Here is a 25,732-nt window from a genome sequence, read left to right as displayed (position 1 = left end):
TCTACACATGATGTTTTAGATATGGTCAAAAAGGAAACAAAGACACACAAAACTTTTTCAGGTGGCCTGAAGACTGGAGGAAAACGCAAACAGGAGATCACAATGTCTCCAACTACTGTAGCATCATTTACACCCAACTTACAGCTTTCTGTTTCAAGATCGTTAATTTACAGTAATTCCTTTAAGAATAACTACGTTATATAATTACAAGACAGAGTGTGGGTATTCATAGCGATAAGTGATCCGGGGAGACAGTGACTCAGGGACATGGCGTTTAAGATGGACAATCAGCTGATCACTAACTCTCAGACAGATCACACAGCCTAATGGCTCAGTCCTTGGCTGCATGAACAAGGAAGCGTCAAATGGAAGAAGACAGGATGTTAAGCATGTTTCACTCCAGAGATTAAAAGCTTCATCAAGCACTGTACCAAAAATTGCAGCATTTAAAATTCAAGAAAACTGTTAAATAAATAAATAAATAAAAAGAGAGTTCAAGGCAGAGGTGTGATAAAGACTGAAGGACTGGAAAAATGTGACAGTCTTAAGGAACTCAGCCTGTGTAGTTTGATAAAAGCACTGTGTATAAAAACAGGCTCAGGAAATAGACTTCTAGTAAGAAAAAGAGCTATGTAAAAATAATAATAATAATTAAAAAAAAAAACAAAAAACAACAGTGAAAGTTAGAACTAGGCCAATTCAAAGTAGGAGATTTCTTAAGTATGAGGACAATTGACAATATATCACATCTAGTCATAGATTCCTTGCTACAGCGTTCCTTTTTTGGTCTAGTGGCTAATAACTCATTCATGTAGACTTAAATCTTCTGCCTTTGGGAAAGAATAGTAGCTGAAAATGAATGAATTCTTAAGTAAACTAAAAGTTCCGGGAACAGCTTACCTGTACTAACACCTCCAGTGAAAATCCAGGCTCCGGTGGTCATGGCAGCCTTTATCAGACCTTTTCCGAACACTTGCTTCAGTTTCGGTTGCATTTCAAAGTTCTGGAGGCCCCCATGGACAGAGATTAAGAGTTTGGGCAATTCTAGTTGCCAGTCTTTCACCATGAGATGCAGCAGAGAATCTGGTTTGGTGTCATATGACACACGGATATACTGCAAAGACCAACACATAATATTATCCCTCTGTCAGCCCTGTAAATTGTCCATTGACTAAGCACAGAATGGTTACATTAAGCCACCCATCTTGAAGGAAGAGTTTTAGAACTATTAAGCAACACCTTAAACGTATCTACTGCTTATGATTAAAAGAAATAGGTTGAAAAATTTCATTTTGCTATTCAGAATTTACCATTCGCTTCATGAATTTTAAAGCACCACTTTCCTCTCCCTCCCTTCAAAACTGACTGCAAGTGAGTGAACCTAAGCTCTTACTACAAATCTGCACTGTTGGAAGCTACCAATTTAAAATGACTGGAAGGTGTCATTCCTAAAATCTTGGTTTGCCTGCCAAAGAGAAGCAATGATCTTCATAAGAAATAGGAAGCCTATGCTACATTTATCCCATTCACTGTTGACATACATTTCCATGTCTGCAGCAATGATTTTTATTCTCAGTTTAGTTCTGCTTTTCTGATTTCTTTTCAAACTACTGCTCTATGAAACAAAGCTATGAAACAGACTTGGGCTTATTTCTGCTTTAAAAACAAACAACTACTAACAAAAATCACCAAGCTCTCCCATATATTTTAGACAAGCTTTTGCGGTGTGACTGTTTCAACCGGCAGGCTCAGTAGAGAGATAAGAAAGCAAATAGGCAAAGGAACAAATCCAGGTTTGGATCTGAGATGCAAAACAGAAAGAGACTTTTTGTAAAAGCTTGAATTGCTGTTACCCATTGCTAAGGAAACTGAAAAGTCCATTTTCCAGCTCCATGAGGCCTCTGTCTTTCAGGAAAGCTAGATTAACTTCTAATTTTATTAGACCTCAAACCTTAAAACAACATCTATATCCATTCTGGGTTATTTGGCCCACAAGCTAACAAATCTAAGACAAACAGTTAGAACCTTGGGCACTAAGGTGCGTCCTCAGCTGATATTTACTGACAGTAACTTCAATGAAAGTGTTTCCCCAAGGCATTAAAAGGTGCTTTCTAGAACAATATTATTTTTTCTTTCCTCTTCTCTTTTTCATTTTTTGAGCATCCTCTCCACACCTTTCTTAGGCAATAGAGACTCCCTCTGTTTTCAACGAATTATGTACTATGTGAGCTGGAATCTTATTAAGCTAGCATATGAAATGAGTATCTTAGAGTAGCCTATGCTCCTTACCATGGCCTTATTTGAATGTCCTCCTCCCTGGAATTCAAGGTTTCCATAGGCATCAGTTGGGTATGTATGGGTGTGTTTGCTGACAGACCATTTCTCTGGTTGAGCCTCCACTTGCTTTGTTTCTTCCCCATTTTTATTAGCTGTTATACTTGGAGGAGGTGGAATATGCTGGTTAATTAGCTGTCCACAGCAGCACCTGAAAGTTAAAATTTGAAGCAAATTTGAACACAGTATCCACACTATTGGTTCGTGACTAAAAAACAAATAAATCAGAAATGAGATTTTCAGTTTATCATGCCTTGCACTACTTGAATCATAGAAACAGGTCTAGGTCATATCTTCAACGCTAGGAACTAACAACTCACTGCCTCTCCTTACTGCACAGCCTTATCGTCTCTGTATAGTACTTCGCATAGCTCTGTACTGACTGGAATGCAATCACATCTTGCACTTCTGTTGCCCTTTAACGTGTCCTTAAGGGCAACGAGTAAACTTGGTCTCACTTTCACCTGTATAAACCCAAATAGAGCCCAGTTTCCTTAGTATTAACTTCTCTGTTGGCTGCTGCAAAAATTTCAAAGGTTACCTGCTAATGTCTTTGCTGTTGGCAATTACATAGATGCATTCTCTTTTTGAAAAGGTTTTCTCTATCCAAGCCTTTTGACCCTTAAAGGGAAAAAAATAAGAAACATAATGAAACAGTTCTGGGGCAGATATAGTAATATTTTCATCCTATTTTTAAATACAAGCATTTAATTCAATAAATCACCTTAAAACACCATATACATCTACCCACAAAGCAATTAGGTGATGTGAATTTTCTATGACTTGGATAAAAATCAAAGCTAGAATATATGTAAAAACCTTTATGTACAAACATGCTGGTCTTGCAAGTACAATGCTTATCTGAAGCTCTACCAAAAATGCACTTGCTTCTTCTTATTTTAGCAAATAGCAAGTGAACTCCAAGTAGTACAGAAAAACAGCATAAGTTGTGACATAAATAGATTAACAGTATTTCATCCAAACAACACTTTAATACTGTTCTTTGTATAAAGAAATTACTTCCTAAAGAACTTTCCCAGTTTGATGAATTATCTTCTCAAACTCATTTTCTCCTGTTTTAAATCAAGTTCCAATCATTCCAAAGGCATGTCTAGAGGAGAAAAGTGAAAGAACATTTGACAGAAAAAGGACAAACTCTTCAGGCATGGTGTTACCTGTGAAACAGGAAAATGACCTCGAAGACAAAACAGAATCGTGTTATCTGGGTCTGCAAACCAGATTTAATTAGACCAAGCTCACAACCATTTAAAAAAAAAAGCTGTAGGCAAACTAGAACAGAACCACGGATCTGCAATGCTGTTAGAAAGCTTATTCCGAAAGTGCAGCCCAGTTAGGCCTGGGAATGCTGAAGAGAGTGAGTTCAGAAATGGCTACAGGCCAAAGTTTCCCATACTTTCTTAATTGCAAAGTCTAGGGCTTGTCCTTGCAATCATCAACAAGGCAAAGTATCATCATGATGGCAATACTAAACAGTATTTAGTAGTGAATTTGAAAAAGTAAACTCAAAAGCAGCCCCCCTTACATTTTAAAGGAATAAAAAATGTTAAAGCACACTCACAATTTGATGGCATGGATAACTTTGCCTTGATGATGAAAGTTGCTTCTTCTAAGTTTGGATTAGGGAATTAGAGTCTTAATTCATTTTTCAAGGAGCAAGCAAATGCCAAGTGCATTGCTTTAGTTTCCTCTATGAAAGTGAAATGAAACTTTTCCAGAGGCAAAAGCTTAAAATGCCATGTAAACTTTCAAGGCTCCTTCAACAAAAAAAATTGAACTTTCTTAGAGAAAGAACTGAAAACCTTACTGATTTCCTGACTAAAGTCATCTGCAGATTTCTGTCAGCAGAAAACCCCATCAGGCTGTCTGGTAATAGGGGGCTACTCCATCCCTGGACTAACTGCTGCACAGACTACATACAGCATGAATGAATAGAGGGTGTGGTAGTTTCTCATTTTTTCTTGTCTGAGGCTGTCTCTGAAGTTCCTTTGTTCGTTGACTTGTTGGGTCCTGTCAGGCCTCTTCATTTCCTCCATTATGTCTGAAATAATAGATTACTTGAAGTTCCCTCACTTTAAGTAAGTTGCAAACCCAATTCCATGTTTGCTCATAAAAGCTTCTGCTCCATGAAAAAGCTGCCCATAATCTGTCCAGGTAAGCAAATATTTGCCTCTTTCAGGTGCCTCTCAGCCTGAATGCCTCGACAGCCAGTGGTCTAGGAGATCTTGCACTTCTGCTCTCCACTCGAAATAGTTACTGATTTACCAAGACAGAACTGCCTCATTTCATTTGAAAGGGAATTGTTCACCTGAGAGGGAAGAGTTAAGAACTCATTAGAAAAAAAAAATAAAAATATGTAGCTTACCATGTTACTTGTTTCCTAAATGACGAGGCATAAATTTCAGGCATTTAGCATAAAGAGCTTGATCATAAGCAAATTTTGAAGCCAAGAGGATATTAAATTTAGTATCTAAAGGCAGCATGACATGGTCAGCTGTCTTGAGTCAATACAATCTCTCTTCAAATGAACCTAAAAAGCCTTTGTTCCCAAAAAGATTTCAAAGGTTCTTTTTACACACTTTCTGGATAGGTTCGTACAAGATGACAAATTTTAGTGATAATATTATTAGAAACAGCTCAGAAAACATTTTAATTTTATAGCATTAGAGTCTAGTTATCAGGGCGCAGTTCTAGCAAGGTAGAGAAGTAGACACCCAAGACAGGGAGATCCATGAGGCTCTGTGATAGCAGGAGGTGGATGGCTAGAACACTTGCAGTTTTCCTCTTTGGAACCAGATTCGGCTAATTCACAGGCATTCGGGCAATTCAAAATGTTCAGACAGCCCAAACCACTTTGTATGACAGGAATTACATTAGTTTTTTAAAATGGATCCCAAACCATACAGTATCCAAATTCACTGCCATTTTTCAACTATGCCCAACGATGTTACATGTGCTTACGCACACTGTACTAGTTTATGGTCTTCAACGTTATAAAATGAGCTTAACAGGATCCTGTTACAGAGGTCAAATCATTTATCCCCCTTTTTTTGCCTTGTTAAATATACTAATTTTTTGACTGAATAAAATTTTAGACTTCTGTATGGTCTTTATTAACTCCTTGACTGAGGGACACAAATGCCCAAATCAATCCCACATTGTGAAAAGCACTCTTCAGTATACCACTGGTAACAGATTCTGCACATTTAACCGGTCTGTGCAGAATACTGGAAAATGTAATCTAGAAATATCAAAACAACTTGGATTTTTACACCACGTCATTGATTACTGCTTTACCTCACAGCTTGTCAACGAACAAACTTTCCTATTTCATGTGTTTCATGTAAAAACAATTCATTAGCCAATGGATTAAATCACAGACTTAATATGTGTTTGGAAAGGAGCTTTTGCATCTTGGTATCAAAAATGAGCTCTACAGTACAGCTGAGCTCTCAGCTGTGCATTCATTATTAAAAAGCCTGTCACAGGAAGTCTATTATCTACGGCTACACTGAAAAAAAAAAAAAACACAAAAAACCACACATTTTATTCTCACACCTAAAAACCCCGTTAAAGCTCAGTCACTATAGGCTCTACAGTTGGACATTACATTATGCTCCACTGGCTTATTTTTTCAGTGCTAATGAGAAGTAGGCAAAAGCAGGCATTACAGATCAGGGGAAATAAAAACTCAGCACATTCGGTCAGCCTTTGAAGTTTCACTGCCTTTGTCTGTTTAATCTGCTTAACCAAAGCTTGATTATAATCCGATGCAAATACTTGAGCAGACATTCAGCGTCAGAAAATGGGCAATTTCCCCACTTGTTTGACATAGATTCTGTACTTTTCTTTCTCTGGAATGAAATTTGTTTGTTTGTTTGAGGGAAAGTGTAATTACACATACTGTCTCTTGTGAGTTTGAATAAACTAGAGCATTTTTTTTTTAACAGCCTTGGAAGGGATGAATTCTGAAAGGACTACGGCAGATCAGCTACAGTTTTCAGACCAGGAGCCAGTGGGAGTATTAGGATGACAGACAAATGGGTGCTACCAGCAAGATAATGGTACCAAAAATACTGTGCATTTTCCACTGACCTCTAAGAAACACAAAAAAAGCAAGATCCCAAGTTGCTGATAGTAGTGAAGTTCAAACCTGCTTATTACTGAAAATCCTGAATGTATTTATCAGGGTACCTGATCTTGAAAAAATGCCTACTTCAGATGCTCAGTAGCATATTTGTTCTCCTTTACAAAAACTGACAACAGGTCTCCTAAAACAAAAAACAAACCACTGCTAACTCTTGGTCTTCAGCCTAGAGATCAATATATTGCCAGGAAACAGTATTAAATAATACTGTGTTTTATTACCCCTTTCATGGATTTTTTTGGTCCTCTTAGCATTAAAAAAGGGTATTTGTCTCCTGTAGAAGAGACCAGAAATCAGTGTTGTTTGTTTGTAAATAAGTTAACAAATGAATTAACAAAAATCAAGACCCTAAACAATCAATCTCCTTTCAAGCACTGCCATTAATAAACAAAATAATTAGTTCCATTAAGACCAGCTGTCCTGGGAATACCACAAACAAACTACGTTATTTGGTGAGAAACATGCATATGTAAGGCTGCAGACACACAGTAACTGAATTGAGGAAAATAATCTCTCACCACCACATACAGACAACTCCAGTTTGCTGCTGAAGTAACACGGAATTGTATGTATTTGGCTTCGTACATAAGCAACCATTCAATGAATCAGTAGTGGGTCTGAATTTCAGGCTATACTGAAGCAGAGCTGCAGGCTCTGTTTCACTGCAGCTTCGTGCAAGAGCAGCAGGGTGGGTTCTGGACCAATGCACCTTTGGAAAAAAATGCAGGGTGGGAATTAATACAGGAGAGCAAACTCACTGGAAATGGTGTGAGACAAATGTATGCTCCATTGTGACACCAGAACCTGTGAAGCTCATTTGCCACATAAACCTGCAGGATAGCAGAAGTATTTAGTGTCTCTGCATAATCGTAACGATAACATTATTACCACAGGAAGTGAAAGAATTTGTGGAGCGGAATGGGGTCAGGGATGAGAGCTGTAGTGTCGCTGGAACACATCCAAAGCCTAAACCCAACCAGACCTAAAACCTAACTGGTCAGACCTCTCATCTGTCATGTTCCCCAAAAAGCAAAGCTCCTTGCAACAGGGACATGCCCTTGCTGGACAGGCTGGCACGCTTGAATTGCTGCTCACAGAATGGGGTGAAACTGGCCATTAGAGAGCACTTGTAGGAAAGCTCTTTGGCACCTGGGGCCCTATTAAAGAGCACACGCTCCCCAGCTGCTGCACACCAGAGAGGCTTTGCCTGTACCAGGCACAGCTGGGCAGCAGACAAGGAGGCATGCAGACAGCAGTGCTTGCTGCGCAGCGCCACGGGCACAGATGCAATGGGGGAGTAGGCAGGGGACCAAATGTGTTATGCATAATATAGGGCAGGCTAAATCAAGCACAGAATAATACAAAACTAGAGCTGGCTGGGCAGCAGCACTCACATCTGTTGCAGTAATACGAATTATTTTCACCAACGTTTTGTTACGATGTGGACTGATGACTGTCAGTTATAAGAAACATACAGCTGTAGCCCTTTTCACATCACCTTACCAACATTTTTTGGTAATCCAGCTTGCAGTATGCTGCAAAAGGTGGCACCACCAGGGAAGTCAAATCTCAACTCTGTTGCCCAATTATTTAACTAGAATGACCTACAGAATTAAACCGGAATATTCACGCTGGATTTCAGCAGAGATGTTTGTGTTGATGAGAGAGTGAGAGAAAGAAATAACTGGAGGTGGAATGAAATTCATACTGTGAGCATATGTAAGCACAATTCCATTCATGGTGGAAACAAGTCCTTTTGTAAATGCCATTCAGGTAATCACATTCAGTTGCCTTTACCTGAGAACAAAAAAAACACAAATGAGAACTCCCCCAAATAAACAATTAGGAGAAAAAGGAAAATAAACCATTGTATCAGCAGAGACTCTGTTACCTCGGCCTTAGAAATTGATACTAGACAGGTTTCTACTTTAAGCTTCTGTAAACTGCAACATCTTAATTATGCTATCCATCATTTTTTTTCCCTTTGAAGGGATACTGTTCCCAAGTACCCAACTAGTCACCCTTTAAGGTGATCTGATTATCCTGTCATGGCAGCTCCACTCTTTGGGGGAGACAGGTCCTTTTCAGAGGGTCATAAATGGGAATTCTGAAAGCACCAGCCCTTCACTAGCTAATATGCAGTGCCATGTATATGCAGCTTCTCAGCTTCCAAGGCGTACTTGACTCATGCCTGGCCAGCAATACTTGCATTTGTTCTCATTTACATGTATTGATGCATTACCCCTTGATTGATTCTTCTCTAGTTCTCCCTTTTTCCACAAATAAACATCTTGATTTCTTTGTAGCTGAAGAAATCTTCAAGTGGGTATATATGTGGTGTATTTCCAAAGCCTACAAACCATCCTTCCATTTCAGATCCATCACAGAAATCTGTGAGGACTCTTCTATGCATCCCGTTTGCGCAGGATCCTGACAAATTTGCATCAGACTCTGCTCTCCAAGGCTGTTGGGGTCAGTTTCACTTCTTACCATATCTCTACAGTGCTCATTAGGATGTTACTGGTGGGCCAAAAACTGTTAAAAACATGCGATGGAATCATATTCTGGAACTGGACTCCAATCAGAAATGAGGGAAATAAAAATGTTATGGGAGATGCCCTTTCTGTTCTAGGAAAAGTGCGAAATAAATGCAGCCCTACCCAGAAGAACTGTCTTTCCAATAACAGTGTTCTTGCTTGGAGAAATACACTCCAAATTATGTGATGAATGCTAATAGCCAATGTTGTAGACACACACAGACTGATAAAACTTTACTGAAAAGTTGATCATTGCTGAGAAAAGACAGGACATAAAACCACAATAATGTTTTTAATTTGTCTTATGTCACTAGGGAACCAGACATAAATAACATGCCCAACTATAAAACAGTTACAGCCTGAGAAACAAAGCTAAGTTTCCAAAACCCTGCTTTGCATGAATTATATCAAAAGCAGTGATATATACAACAAACCAGAGTTTTAGCAATTACGAGAATGTGAAGTACCAAACAATATCTGCAACAAAGAGGATTCCCTATCTTGTTTGCTAATAAGCATAGCATTAAAAAAGGAGTTATGACAGTTTTAAGATTCTTTCAAAGGATAGACTATTTCCTCGAGACAATTCTTATTCTCATCCCACTGCACTTTTCATATGGTTCAAATTGAACCCATGCTCTTCCAGCAACCTTGTCAGGGAACCGTTTGCTCTGTGGATGAGACAAACACAGCACAGGCAGGATGGCAGAGCCACTTAGCAATATGGTATTTCAAACTCATGCCAGAAATCACTCCTGCTGCTGATGTGGAAACCAGTAAACAGTGCTTCATGTCTTCATTATGCTTTGTGGTCCTGACCTGCTGGTGAGGCAGGCAGCAAACTTTGCTGGAACAAGAGCAATCATTTTCTCCCCACTTGGATTAGCTTAGGGATACAGACTATGAAAGGAATTAACAAGCTCTCTTTTCCCAAAGTTACACAATTCTGCCACGTCTCCTAGAGATGCAGCTCTTTCCTAGAGGCTTGAAATGAGTAACGACTACAGCCTCAACATCACCGCAGACCTGGGTTGCTCTGACATGGCTGGATATACCCAACTCTGGCACAACGTCCACAGAGGCACATTAGAAAAGTGTGCTGGCTGAGCACTGGTGCCCTACTGCGAGACAGACGCAGCTGCTTAGGCACATAACCGCACAGCTAGCACCAAGCGACCAAACAACCACTTGTAGAACAAAGCTGGAAGGCTCAGCTCAGTGCTTGCCTGCAGAGAACATACCTTTGTAGTGGGTTTACATGGCAAGGTTTTGGTAGCAGGGGGCCATAGGGGTGGTTTCTGTGAGAAGGATCTAGAAGCTGCCCCATGTTTAGTAAGGGCCCCACTGCTGACCAGAGCCGAGCCAATAAGTGATGTTGTTTTGCGCCTCTGTGAGAGCGTATTTAAGACAGGGAAAAAAATGCTGTGACACACAGCAGCTGGGAGCGTGAGAGGAGTGAGGAACAGCCTTGCAGGTGCCAAGGTCAGTGAAGAAGGAGGAGGGGGTGTGAGAGAGCGGTTGTGGTGGAGCTCGGCTGCCCACCCGAGTAAAACCACCACACTTGTATAGGTTTTTTTAAAAATTTCCTTTGCCAAATGCAACAAAAGTCTCAGTGACCAGGTTACACACCATACCTACCACATTGTAAGACAGCAAAAGAATTCCTGCAACAGTTCTGTCCTACCCTGTACTGTGCCACATTTCAAGGACAAGATTTTCTAGGAAATGGTAACAATAATGTATAGACTCAATTTGTTACCTACTGCAGTTCCTTTACTAACTTGTGAAGTCCTCCAGGTGCATTTAGCTCCTGTTCTAGATGCTGGGGAGATGAGGAACACTTGTACCTGTACTTAACTTCCTTTCTGAGATCTGTTTTAGATTTTTCTTTTCCCAAAAAACCTTCAGTCTGAGGCAGACACTCCAGTTTTACTCCAAGCACCTAACGTGTGGCAGAACTGTAAGGAACACAAACCAAGATGCTAGTCTGGGGGTAGAGGAGTCAGCCCTGCCTACAAGCAAACATTCTCAAGAGGCCCCATATAGCTCAGTGGATAAGTAAGGAGAGAGGGCAAGCAGCCTCTGACATTATGCTAGCCAAAGTAGCCTGGCAATAACTATTTTCCACTATAATTCTTTAGTAATTCTTGTTTGCAGATAAAAGACAACCCTGGTATTTAGATTTGAGGAGGCTCAGGAATTGCTTTTGTACAGTAGTAATTACCTGCCCTAACATAAAGACTCTTTGCTAGGTATGTTTTTAAAGGAAGTTAGGACACACAAATAATATGTATGTGGGACATGGTAAAGAGGTTAAAAATACAATTATTCCTTTGCTGTAAGAGTTTACAAGTTACTAATTCAGAGATAACTTCTATAAAATTTCTGATAAACCAGTTCATAGTGCTGGTTTTTCACACATGATGTAATGGTATGGTTTGAAATCTTATTATTGTTCTCAATGAAACACCGGAAACCATGAGAAGAAAAAATATTTTCAAGAGAATGACTTCATGATGTGTGAGATACTGCGTATCTCTGAAGAGTGTGTTCTAAGTGCACAGTTCTAATCAGCGCTACTTCAATGCACAGTGCACTAAACGTGTAGACTTGGAGACTTTATTATATTAACATTTTTCAGATGTGGTAAAATAAAGCCATTGTTTAAGGCATACTGCTAAGCATGTTAATAAAATACTTTAAAATTACTACTAAGTAAAATTTCTATAATCACAATATAGCACAATATATGCATATCCCAGATGTCCCTAAAATCTGGAGATGCTGGTAACAAATATTTACCTCTACCTTTTGCTTTCTGTGAATATGCATGCTCCTATATATGTAATAGAATAAAAATCAGTCTCTCCATTAGGAAATGAATACCATTTTGCAGCACATAACGCTTTCCTGAAAGCAAGATTCCACAGGTAGGAATCTGTTAAATAGTTTGAACTGTTGAAAATTTTCAACTTGCTGTGGGCAATTTTACACTCAGTAAAGCAATTACTTTCCAGGCACTGGCTAACATGTAAGCTTTAACAGAATATGCCACAGAGCAATCAGCCACATTTTGCACCCTGTTGCTTTCTGTAATTTTCAAAAAGAAAGTATTTCCAACTACTGTAACTCTTGGGCTGCAGGATTTGTACAGAATTATTCTTTGTAATCTTTTAGAAATCATTATGGAAAAACTGGAACTCAAAGGTTAAATTACTTCCTAGAGAGGATAAATACGTATGTTTCAAACACTTGTTGTATTATATACACCTGAGAGTTGCCAACGTTCACTGGGAACTTTCTGAAAACTTGAGTACTCTAGGACTGAAAAAATCACAAAGGGCAAGAGAGCAAAAGGAGATTTCAAATGAGTTTGTAGCTGTTTATAGATAAGAACAGTTTTCTGAAAATAGGGTCAACTTTCTGTCCAGTCCTTATACCATGTAAAACCAACAAACCTGGGAGTGAAAAGAATTCAGTGGTACGACAGAACCAGAAAGCAGTATCTCCAGTGATGCTCCTTGATGGTTTTGTACGGTATGTAACACAGGGTTTTTCTCTAAAGAGAGAGGAGACCATACTTCAACAGATACAATCCAGGAAACACGGGAGATACTCTGCCTTTACTGATACACAGTATCATTTATGGATATCAAATATTATGTGTAACTCAGCAATGTATGTCTTTAAAGCGTTCACTGGAATGTACCATTTGAATTAATCTCAAACTATTACCATTAAATTTCAAACATGATAATAAATGGATTTATTTTCTTCCAGAAATACCTCTTAAAATTTTGTAGTTCATGCCTAAAACTTCTAAAAGGACTCCTACATTTCAAATTTTTCTCTGGGAGAAATTGATAAACATATGCACCTACATGTCCTTACATCACAAACAGATTTTGAGTGGTGTCAAGAAATAAGCCAGACAGTGGTTTCTTAGCTTGGGTGATACAAAACACACAGGGTAAAGATTCCTCTCTATGCAAGGTTAAATTTGACTCTCTGCTTCTGAGGTAAAGAGACAAGCCAAGTCCACATCATGTGAATGTACAAGAATTGTAAAGCCTGAATTTGGTGCGTTAAAGGAGACTCAAACAGGCCAGGACCTCTGTTCATAGCTGCTTCTGGCTCCACAGGGGAATAGGAGGATACATCTTCTTGGAGCTACCGCTACCCTGAGAGGTCCCTCCTCAAGCACCCAAGTGCACTCCAGCAAAAGGGCTGGAATGCCAGAAGAGCAGGTGGGAGCAGCATTCTTCAGAATTGTGATTTGAAGAGCTAAGCTTACAAGGGCCAAAACTTCTTAGGCTCCTCAATCATTTGAACAATTGGGATGTGAATAGCCAGGGAGAGCATGTAGGTTGGATCTTGGTGAGGAAGTTCTGAGACTTCTGCTTTACATGCTTTACAGCCAAAAAGCCTTACTTCAAATGAAAACAGCAGCATTGTCGATACAAACGTGATGTTGCTGCTGATAAATGTATGGTAAATACTTTTCACTGGGGGCCCTTACTGGTGTAAGAAAAAACACCAAAAATCATTCCCTCTTCTGTTCTAAGACTTCTGTAATACCTGACCTAACATCAGCCCCTGATAAATCAAAATAGAAACAAACACACACAGAAAAAGGCATATCAGAAGGCTTGTTGCCAACTGTGAGCTCCAAAGAGCATTACTGGCAAATTTTGATATCTGAAAAACAACTCAAAAACAAATCAAAGACTCAACCTACAAAACAAGTAAACCAGAACTCCATCCCATTTGCTGCAGAGGTAGCTCTAAGGCACCAAAATACGTAAGATGTTTTCACCTAATCTCTCTTTTCCGGCATTTCTACTTCTTGTTACAGTCACACCAAAGAAATTTCCTACTTTTAAAATGTTATGAAACACCTTTCTTTGAATCTGAAAACTCATTTTGCCTTCCTGCAATTAGTAGTTCAGCTTCCATGTCTTTCAAAACAATGAGAAATCTACAAAGTAGTCTAGTCAGAGTACTATTATTTCAACTGAATTATCTTTCTCCAATCAATCACAGCTTGCTATATACAGTTCTTCAGCGCAAATTTAAATTATGCATATTGATGCTAAAAAGGTAGCAAGGCAGAAAATGATCAGGAATGAAACAAAAAAACATTTTAAATTATGTCCTACCTGCTTGTCACTGAAGTGTTTCAGAGTTTGGAAAGATGATTTACATCTAGAATAAATAAATTGCATTTAACTCTGAGCATGTCCCATCTTTCCGTTTATTGTTCAGACTCCTCACTCATCTTACTGTAGGACTTCCAGTCTCTCTGAAGTTCATGAGAATTCCCAAGGAGATGGGTTTCCACCACTTTAAGAAGAGAATCTCATATGATAAGCATGTGAGCAGCTTCTTTGTTCAAACCAATCTCATGACTCCCTTTGAAGGTAATCCTTTAGAAGTCTCATGACCCATCTCCCTGCCCAGAGGGTATTTTCATCTCATGGTGGAACAAGGCACAACAAATCTACTTTGATAGTGCCCAAATCTCCAATTTGTTAAACCTCCTTTCCTCTCTTCAAACATTGGATATACTCACTGTAAAAATGCCAGCACTGCAGAAAGGCTAAAGCAGGAGCCGAAACTTTTAATTTGAAGTATCCCCTCCCTTCTGCTAAAATATCAATGTTATTTGCATAATTGAGACAATTGGACATAATAGCCCTTTCAGGGGTCCTCATTAGATGTACAGCTCTACATTCTTTGAAAAAAGAAAAAAGGAGGTCATACAGCGTTAATTATATCTAATCCTTTTTAGAACAATTTGAAGTTAGGAAAAATGTTGTACTACACCAGCTGAAGTTGTAAATAACCCATTCATTTTGTAACTTTACATATCACATGCATTTTCATACTCTGTTGCTTTTGTCAATTTAATTAATTCCTTTGCTGTGAAGGACTTCTGCAACTTCTTCTACTTTAAAACTATCAATGGCAAAGGACATAATGCATTGCAGGTAGTTATTCTGCTCTAACTTTCAAATATCTACCTTGCTGTGCGGAGTGCCAACACTGCAAATAGATGAGCACTGCATCTAGGACCGCATATAAGAATTACACTATTTAGACCTAAATGCAGTTTAACTCCTTGTTCTGCTGCACTGCATTGTGCAGCCAGTAAGTCTGCTAGACTGATCTTACTTCACTGTTCCTACATCTGATCACCAACGCATTAACCATATATCCCTTTGTGACTGACAAACAATTATTTTAGAGATATAACTTCAACTTCTGTCCTGCCCCAAGCACCAAAGCACGCAGCTGTAACAGCTTTATTTTAGAACCAGATCCTGCTCTTCCTAATGAGACAAAATTCCTGACTTCATGAGGGACAACAATGTCAGTACAGAAGAGTTAGACAAACCTCTGGAAAACTACAATGCAAAATCACTCCACAAATAATGGAAGTACCGATTATTCCTTTAGTTAGGGAATTTCCTACTTAAAGCCTTCATCCAGAAGACTGGATCAGACTCTGTCAGTGTTATTCAACAGGCACCAAAACAGGGCATATCACAGCTATACTCCACAGCTACATAAGTTTCCTTTTCTACAGTTTCAAAATCAAGTTGAAATTGCTAGCTCTGATCTCTGAAATCACATCGAGCTTAAATTCCTGTTGTTCCAGAAGCTGTCTGGTATCCTGTTCAAGCAAAGGAGGGGCTCAAAGCCATTGCCCACCATTCTTAAAAGCTGAGCACAGAAATGGAGGATATATGTTTAAGTCAACAGATGTTCTTTCAGTGAAAACCATATTTCAGACATACTGGCTTTATGGATGACTCTTCTATCTGGAGCACATTGTCCTCCATGAGACAGAAAAAGTTGACCTACTGGACAAAAAGCAAGAAATATTTATTATCAAAAATAAGTCAGAAAACATATTAAAAACATTATTTGGGCACTTGAACTCCCTTCTAGAAGTGGAATTCAGACACGCAGCATGGTAAGTTTCTCTGCCTGGGTTCTCTATAGCGATGAAGGATAAAAAGGAACAAATTCCTTTTTGCTAATGAACGAGTTCTCCTTAGAAAGCCATTATGTAAAAATGTGAGTTATATCTACATAAAATGTTTTATCTTCAAAATGCGGTTAAGAGTTAATATTCAAGACATCACGCCTGTGCCTTCTGTTCTTCCACTTGTTAGCTCAAGCAGAAATGACAGAAATGTACACCTGAGAAAGTACAGTATTTTTAAAAATCAAAATACAACGTTCACTGAATCTTCACATATTCGCAAATTCAATAGTTTTACAACACCGTAACTGCTCCGGCACCACAGTTTAAGTAATGAGACTGATGAAAAAAAGTAAGCAAGCCATGTCCATTGAGACAAAAGAAAAAAACTACAGCTGTTAGTGTGCTCAGATTAAGGTGGCTGAAATCAAGGACACCTTCTAAGGGCGGTAAGAATATTTTCCTCGCTTGCTATTGCAAAGAGATAACAATTTATGTAAATTTTGAAGCACAAATTTCAGATTGGATCTTTTAAGCAAAGCCAAAGCTTGACAGGATGCCTACCATCTAATGAAAATGTTCTGAACAGTATTTCAGGTAACACAAGATGTGATTATATATATACACACATATAGTACAATAATATTATAATAATTATATAATAGGAATTAACTAATGTGTTGCATGTGTGTATGCGTGGGAAACTGCCATGTAAAAGCAAAGGAACTTGTACACAGTGTGTGTAAAATAAAGCACCAAGTCTGCTAAAATCTAATAAAAGTGCACTTCCAGTGTGAAGAGCAAACAGCCTACCGTTTGCTGTGCTTCCTGTCTCAAAGGCCTACGAGCACATTCTGCATGGTAAGAGGAAGAACTCACGGGCATTTAATTTCTAATATATAATACTGTCAACTTCAGCTGAAGTGTTCATTCAGATTTCAAAGGAATAACACACAAGTGAAAAAATGACATTCTCAGAGAAAATGCCACTACACAAAAGATCATTTTCATGGATGCCTGCACTCATACTATGGGAAGGCTCACAGCCCTTGGAGTTTGTTTTGTGGCATGGCTTGATATAAATGCACTGTGAAGGAAAGGGATAAAGATATGCATCTCTCTGCTGCCCTCACTGTGACTACCTCAGAAAAAAGTATCCTTAGTTTCCAGTGGTACTGGGTAACCACATGCTTGCAGAGAATAAGTAGGAATGTCAAACAGATCAATTTGTTTTTATCCTTTTAAACGGTATCTTCACATATGCATTATGCATATGCAGAGACATTAGTCCATGCCAAAAAAACAGTTTGATTTACATCCTTCACTGTCAACATATGTTCTTATTACCACCCCCAAAATAAAATATACTTGCTTCACTGATAGCAAACAACTTATTTATCTTCAAATAGCAACAAGTTCTTACGGTTTTATTTCAACTGATGTAAATCTAGATCTATCAGGGTAATCAGTTACATTTATGCATGAATAATTGAGACCACAGTAAAAATAACCATTTTTCTCAGTGATAAACTTAGGCTGGCATAATTAATTGCTCATTTACTGAATGTAGCTAAAAGCATTTTCTTACAAAAAGATAAAAAATAACATATATTACCCTTTTCTCAGATCTGACGTACCTGCTGGTAACTCCCAAAGGCATCTATATCAGTGGAATCAACAGGCAGATGGACAACATAACAAGTTTCACTGACTGCATTTCTTATCAGATGCTTATTGGTCTTGAAATACTCCTCTAATAAAAGCAAATTAATACATCTAGTACAAGAGAAATATTTTTCCCCTTGTTTTCTTCTTCTGTATTTCTTGGAAGCATTCTGTAAGCTCTAACAGATTTTAAAAAAGTTTCAGGTAGTGACTAGTGCATTTATATATCAAAATTAAATTTACAGATAGGAAATGTGGGAACTGGACTTAGAAATGCCAAAATGCATTGTAAAATGATGTAACATTTCAGATTTTTTCCACAAAACTATGATATAAAGGGGTACATAGACAGGAACTGAACAAAACTACAGGCAAAATGCCTGAAGATTATAATCTTCCTCACAGTCTGGCAGACCAAATACAACTTTGAAAAGTTCCAGTAAACTATAAACATTAAAGTCATAAAGGAATGAACAACAATTACAATGCAACATAACTAAGAAAACTTTGAAGGAATAAAGAAAAGAAAAGCAATATCAAAATCTCCTTAGGACCTGAATTTTGAGCTTTGAGAGGAACCAAATGCTATTTACCAACCTAGCCTGTTATCATAACCTAGACAAACTGCGTCCCAGAGAAGCCTGTATTTTCACAGCTGAATTAAATCCTGAACCAATGACTAATATTTCACAGGATGTGACACTATTGAACCACTGAAACTTGGGATGAGCATTAATACAAATATCACAGATACAGATGTCAGCACAGATGAGAAATGACACGATAGCAATCTGCCCGCGAGGAAACATAAGCTCACTGAGACTCAGTCAGGAATGGACAAAGAAGAAAGGACGGATTACTCATGACAAGCTTGTTCACATGAAAACAGAATAGGGTTATTTTTTTATAACCTGCCTAATAATTCTGTTCTGCAGCCGCAAAATTCATGACCACTCACTGCAAGGCTTCGATTGGCCACATAAAACTCATCCTGCGAAGCCTAGATATGAAAAAAAACATATGAAAAGACAAAAATTGACCCTGGAACTGGAGGTCTCTTACTTATTCAAAAATGTAATCATTTTTAAAAAGTGTATTTCCCAAGAGACTCTGATCCAACAGATACCACCTGATGCCACTATCAAATCTGCAACTAAGTGGACTATTTGACCCTCCTGGCAAAACAAACAGGAAGAGCAGCAGATCTTAGTGTCTTGGCCTCAGAGCACTGTGCAGGACTGAAGGGGTGAACTAGATTCAAAGTAGCCTTGATTCTATTTATTTTTTCTTGGAGGCAGTGGGTAGCATTTGGTCCAGATATATACTACCTGGCACAACTGAAAGGCATAAATGACATGACCTGATAAGCTCAAATAAACAACTGAAGTCAGTGACAAAACCCCCAAGACAGAACACCATTCTCACCAAAAGCAACAACAATTTTTGTGTACCGAGGAGAAGAGCTCCAGAGTAACACTTGGCTCCCTCCCTCTTTTGAGCCCATGGCCTCACTGCAATAGGGAACATGCTGGTGAGGTGGCACATGGCACACAGAAGGCAGGGCTGGCACTGGGCTAAAGCAAAGCACTGACCATAGCCTCTAGAGCTCCAATAACACCTGAGTTCGTATAAGCAAAAAACAACACCCTCCCCCCCCCCCCCCCCCCAAAAAAAAAAAAAGAAAGAAATGGCATGACAACAAAGCAACCAGAAATCCTCTCGATACCAGGGAAGAATTACCCAGGTATTGTGGTGTTGAACAGCAAATACAAACAACTCGAAAGGTAATTTACAATCAATTAGCCCAGGAACAGTAGTGATGGGGAGTGGCTTAGTTCTCAGCCTAATTCCTATAAAGCAAGCTACAGGTTTTGAAATGCAATAATCCCTGCACAAACTAGGTCTGGATGTGCAATGGAGTTATCTTCCTAGCGTGCATAACAGCCTATTAACCCCAGCAAAATTTATTATAACCTTGAGTAGGATCTGATGAAAGCATGCAGTAGAGCAGTAAAAAATGTTCCCCTTAACTCCCTCCTTTGTAGAAATTCCCAATCTGCATTTCACTGAAAACAGAGCACTCCTTTTCAAAGAATACATTGCTAGAGAATGAATGCTTTTATATGGACAGGACTGTAAAATCTATTTGATAGCTTCTTTCAACTTTGGCATATTACCACTGCACTTTCTCTCTGGATGACACACGTGCATAACTCAGATAATAGCCTGCTTTACTGCCCAGGTTCGTCTCTGAACTCATCTGTAGCATCCCTCTAGAGCTTGTCAAGTGGTTAGAATTTAAGAGTATTTTTAAAGCAGAACACAGGAAAACTGACACAGCTTCTTTTATCTGACGCTAATGCCACATCTGCTGCATCCTGTGAGAAGCGTGAGGAAAATGAGTTATTTTTGGCAAGATTTCACTGATAAGTGTTTTTGTAATTCAGTCAAGTGCCATAAGTACAACTCCTCCCTCGTGGAAACACTTTTAGATTTTGCATGGCAACAGTGGCAATCATGTACGTTGCACAGTTCTCTCTCCCTCCTTTGTGTGTGTATGTTCGAAGGGGCTTTGTACACCAAAACCAGCAATGACCCGTGTGTTTTACTGAAGCACAACTGACATCAAAGGCGAGCTGTAACAATGAAGAAAAAAGTGCTGATCACTGGAAGCAGCAACGTACCAGCACCAGCTCCATGCCAGCCCTGCTGCAAGGTACTGAGCTCCTGAATTCCTCTCCTACCTGGACTACTCACACCCAGGTTTTACCATGAAGAAGTCTGCTTAACTCCTGATTCTGCAACCGCTTAGGCACATGCTTAAATTTATAGAGATGAACAGCCCCACTGACTGCCATGAAACAGCAGCATCCACACAAAGCTGTTCAAAAAGTCAACGGGACTGAAACTCAGCGTGCACACTTAGCACACAACCAAGTTTTAAAATGGTGTAAAACAGTGTCTTCTACAATAAACAGAGTGATTATTCTGTGTTTCTCTAGCAGTGTTTGTCTGAATAGTTTAATGCACGGACACAGATTAGTCTTATAGTTAATAAGACTTACATTTCAGTCCCATTTAATCTTACACAGCAAACAACTATTTTACCTGCTCATAAAAAGTTTTGTGAAGTCAGTATTACTCCCAAGCCAAGCAGCTTGTATGCGTTCGCTGGATGGAAATCTACTGTCATAAATGTGGGTCCTGCTGATCAATCCAGGGGTTAGAAGAAATTAAAAGCACAGTAAGTTGCTGAAACAGTATGAGGCACTGCAGCTTTCAGCTTTGTCAAACTCATTATGTTCCTCCCACTAATTAAAACAGAAATGCAAGCAAGCAGTAAATACATGTTAGAGAGATTCTGATGTTAATAATTCTAAGAGTTACTGGGGAAAAAAACAACTCCACATCGTATTTACTTTCAGTAATCTTCAGCTGCACAACTGCTAAAATACAGTTTAGGAATTTTCTCCCCAGTATATTTAAAGTTTTATGCAAATATTTTCTACGCTAACAACAGCATGGTAGTGACTGAAGAAACAAGCATTTCTTAATAAATGTTATATTTTATTATATTTCATGAGACGTGAATAATTCATCCTTTAAACTTGCACTTCTAACCACCTCCTAACACTTAGATAAAAGATACACAGGGGTTATAATGTCATTATTTCACCTTGAAAAGTTGTAGAGATAGAAAGTCATTATGAAAATTTATATAGGGGACCTTCTATTTTTCTATTCAAGACATTCTTGTAAAGTTCTCTATCAAAGAGGGAAGTTCATGTTTTGAATATGGCTCAAATATGGCCCCAAGTTTTATTCATTACTTCTTTTTGGAAAGACTGGGGAAACTTAATGTATTTGGTGATTCTGTACACCATCAAAAACACAGAGTAACAACCCAAGCTTAACCGTTATCAACAGTCTAAGCACATAATAATACTCTGAGCTTAACCTTCACTACCAGTCTGCCACAGAACTGTGCAGAAGAAACATACAGCCCCATGCAACATCACAAAAGTGGCTGAAAATGAACTGTAGTTTGGTGGCAAACAGAGCAGCAGCATAAGCTCCAAGCTGCTTCAGGAGAAGGCACTGAGAATGCGGTGTCAGACAGCCTCTGTGGCATGGGAACCTACACAGTGAGACTCCAGTTAGGAGCAGGACAGAGGAGAGAGAACGTATCGACGTGTTCATTTGTTATCACCTCCACCTCCAAATGAGAAAGCCACGTCTCATTCCAGCAGTGACAGTGAAGTCTTTGTGTGACTGTGAGTGTGGAGAAAGCATGGAAAGGGTTGGGGTAGGAGGTCCTGTTGTAACAGAGCATAACATGCAGTCATTACTGAGACCTTCAGGGTCAGGCACACAAACAGCAGGCTCTTTCAAACAGGTCTGGTACTGGTTTTGGCACAAAATGCAACAGAACTGTGTTCTACAAAGCATCTGTCAGAAGCAGCAATGTCAATAAAAAGCGATCACCTCCATTTCTTTCACATTCGTGATGGGACACGTGTACAGCCAACCACGTCAGCCTTTATACAGATTCTTCAGGAGGGAAAATTCAAAACCTAGTAATTAAGCAGCAGCATCTGAGAATAATGGCAAAGTTTTCCAGGTAACCCTTTTGTGGTCTGCAGAAAATCAGCACGTGTTCAGCTGTGGATTATTTACAAAGGATAGGGTCAAAGCACCTGAGGTTTGTTGGAAGATATCCCTCACCTCACTAACACTCTTAGGATACAAACTGAAGGTTACATTTACATTTCTGCTTTGACAGTTGTGTGACATTACAGCAGCTACTAAGAGATTTACCTACTATTCAGGCACAGTGCAACAGTTATTTTCTTAACAGGTACAAATCAAAATTGGAACTGGAACAACAACAACAGCAATTCAGAAACTCAACTGCTTCACAGCCAGGGTATAGACCTCATGTCGTAAAGCCTCTCTCTCTCTAATGTCAGAGAAGATCTTAGTGACTTCAAAGAACTGATTTTTTCCATTTATTGTCTTATTGCTACTGACATAGCCATCACAGGACTATGCTTTTCTGACTTGTGTAGCATGTGAAGAAGTTCGTTAAACATAGAATACTGCTTTAGAATAAAGCTGTAAAATTAAAGTTGAAATGTAAAATGAATTTAAAAGTAGTAAACAGAGTTACTAATAATAGGTCTGTCGCAGGCATTATACAGAGACTTGACCATATCTCCGTGCCTATTTCTATGTTGGCCCTTATAATCTCATCTGTAATGGATACAGATACTGTAAGGGATTCAGAGCCCCTCAAAAAAAAAAGTCTAGTACCCTCCTGGATCCAGTGTGAGGACACGAACACTGAAGATGTGGAAGCACAAAATACATGCTAAAAACCCACTGGTCCACGCTTCCAGGGACCTGGACTGAGAGCTTGCTGAGGCAGAGATTTATTTTTTTTTCTGTTTGTAAAACACGAAGCATAAATATGGACCATATATATATATGTATATATCTATATGAATTAAAGTGCACGTGCAATATATTATACACATCTTTTAATAACATTAAAAATCCTCTGCTAATCTAACTGTAGCAATCACTACTATGCTGCTTTCATGGGGTAGACTGAAAGCTGGGGCATTACCTCCTTTCCAAGACCTGTTCTGTAATAATCCTGCTGGAATGTACAGTATGTATTGACCTTCTCAGTCTGCCTTATGAGAGTAAATGTTACTCATATTTCACCGAAGTTACATCACAACAAGTTACACTTACAGAACTGCAGTGCTCTGATTAATCAATTTATTTGGAGCACATTTCTCTCATGTAACTACATTCTTTGGCTAGAACTCATGGAAAAGTCTGCTAAATGTCTTTCCTGCTTCTTTCTCTTTCATTTGGGAGCTTGTGGGTGCACTCCACTTGGACCAGTTCTTGTTAATGTAGTTATATTAACCGCTGTGGTACTTGTTCATATAGCGAAGATTTGTAGCATTCCTGCTATTTGTTACTTTTTCCCTCTCTTTTCTTTAAAAAAGAAATGAGGAAAAGCCTAATACTGATCTAAACTTTCTGGTACCTGAGCCTGCTTAGAACTCTGGTCTCTTCTTTGAAAGAGCATGACATTGCTCGTCTTTTACTGAAAGTCATGCAGCAGTTCTGTGCATCAGGTTCTTGCTAGACTCAATACATGCAGGCAGGCTTCAGCAAAAGCTGTCTTAATTTGGAGCTACAAGAAACAAAAAGGATTTTAAGTATACTTCTATACATCCTGCTGCATTTACCTCAGTGTCCTCGAAAGAGCCTGCCACTGTTTTCCTACCTTGTCTGGCATTAAGACAGTGGCTTGGGAGACACAGGCTCATGTCCTTTCTTGTCTTGAATCCTCTTCTAGCCCCAAACTACCTATCATAGTTCTGAAAAATCATGAAAGGATACACTCCTTTTCTTCTTGAATGGGTTGCTGAACAGGGCCAAGAGAATACTAAATCATGGAGGGACATGCAGAGTTTGTGCATCTCTCCACACACTGCAGAGTTTAACAAAAGTCAGTGTAAATGAAGGCATTGTGATACTGTCAAACCTTAGTGCATATAGCAGAGCCATCATCAGCAAATCCATGGTTAGATACAATATAGGCATTCCTTATCAGCATTATTTGCAGTAACTTAAGTTTTTATTTATGTAATTATTTTACTGTAAAGGAAAGACACTCATGGCTAAGTATTTAAATACAGAGAAAACAAAACCCCATTTATAGACATTACAAGCATTCTGTTGCAACCATCAATCAACACATGCTCTTCCTTCATCACATCTTCTCATCTGCTCTGCAGAGTGCCTTGCCTACTGTTTTAGTTCATAAAGACACTATTTACCACACAGACTCAGATTCTTCCTCGTGTTGTGTACCTCTCTTTGCTCTATGTACTATTTTGTTCACACTTATGAGAGAGACATCAATATAAAATTATATAGTTACACACTTTAAACTATGCCAAAGGGAAAAAAAAAAGAAAAACCCTTCTCATTAGAAAGCATCAGTATATGCAATTGATTGGCTTTGAATGCTGGACATCCCCATGAGCGATTAGGCAAAATGGTTTGCCTTTTAGCTGAAAAGCTCAAGCTAAGCTGGACGCTCTCAGGATACATTCTCAGCACTGTTCAACTTTGCTGAATGTGCAGTTCCACGAAGCTCTGATTACTAGAGAATTACAGCTCACTGGCATAAAGCATTAGCATGAGATTTTACATTTCTACCCCTCAGCAGTCACTTGAGAAGGACACAGGGGAAAGAAAACAGTATTCTGAAACAAATGCAATATAGAAAATAGGCACATGTTATTTAAAACACTGCCAGTAATCTTCCTTTTATTTTATCACAATGCTATTTCAGGCCTATCAGTGAACAAACTTGTGCACAACAGCGTGGGTTTGTTTTGACAAGGAAAAGACCATGAAACATTCACGACTTTTTTTTTTTCTTTTTTATCCTTTTTTTTTTTTAAACAGGAAAACAAGATATGCTTGATTTAGTTACCTGCTGCAGTTTAGGTGAGTTCTTCAAAAAGAAGTGGAGTAAGAACAATGTTTCCAAGCACTGAAATGCAAGACCTTAAAAACCTTATAAAACAAAAGCAGATGCAAAGCTACAAGCAAGAGTTGATGAAAGTGCACTGTAATTCAACATACTCTGATAAACAGCTAAATTATAGAGATCAGACACCTCCTTCACTTTTCCAAGGCTGAAAGGTGGGACTTGTAATGTTTCTTTTCAGTCTTGGCCTGTGAATAGCATTACTGTCTAAGCTGTGGCATGTTGTTTGCCTTCAAGACTGCCAGAGTTACTGGTCTGTATTGCTGCAGATGTCACGAGGAATACAAGTTATCTGTGGAATGAACAATCAGTTGAATCGGATACAAGATCCACTATTGGAGTGTAGGCTTCCTACAGGGAAAATTGACAGATAAAATCAGAGTACCAAAATGAGCAACATACTGTAATAAGTTATCTGCCTATTGGCTCAAATTATTGCATTTTTAAGCATTTCC

At 38.8% G+C, this 25,732-nt stretch overlaps 1 protein-coding gene across 2 annotated transcripts in view; it reads right to left on the bottom strand.

Moving 5' to 3' along the window:
• The window catches only part of TRPM1 (transient receptor potential cation channel subfamily M member 1), a 130,531-nt gene that overhangs the window by 38,955 nt on the left and 65,844 nt on the right, over positions 1–25,732 (bottom strand). Inside the window, exons 1-4 of one of the 2 annotated variants that reach the window (XM_083850971.1) lie at positions 14,196–17,649; positions 2,876–2,955; positions 2,290–2,485; positions 901–1,114 (exon numbers count right to left, since the gene is read on the bottom strand). In XM_083850971.1, coding sequence (XP_083707097.1) covers positions 901–1,114; positions 2,290–2,485; positions 2,876–2,955; positions 14,196–14,261 — 556 coding nt within the window. In that variant the 5' untranslated portion in view covers positions 14,262–17,649. Of the gene's footprint in view, positions 1–900; positions 1,115–2,289; positions 2,486–2,875; positions 2,956–14,195; positions 17,650–25,732 lie in introns of those variants that run through there. The other variant, XM_083850970.1, reaches the window with a different exon arrangement.

This window comes from Anser anser, assembly GCF_964211835.1.
Source record: "Anser anser genome assembly, chromosome: 10".
Lineage (NCBI taxonomy): Eukaryota > Metazoa > Chordata > Aves > Anseriformes > Anatidae > Anser > Anser anser.
The sequence above is the reverse complement of the archived record's forward strand: the minus strand, read 5'-3'. Positions and strand labels throughout refer to the sequence as shown.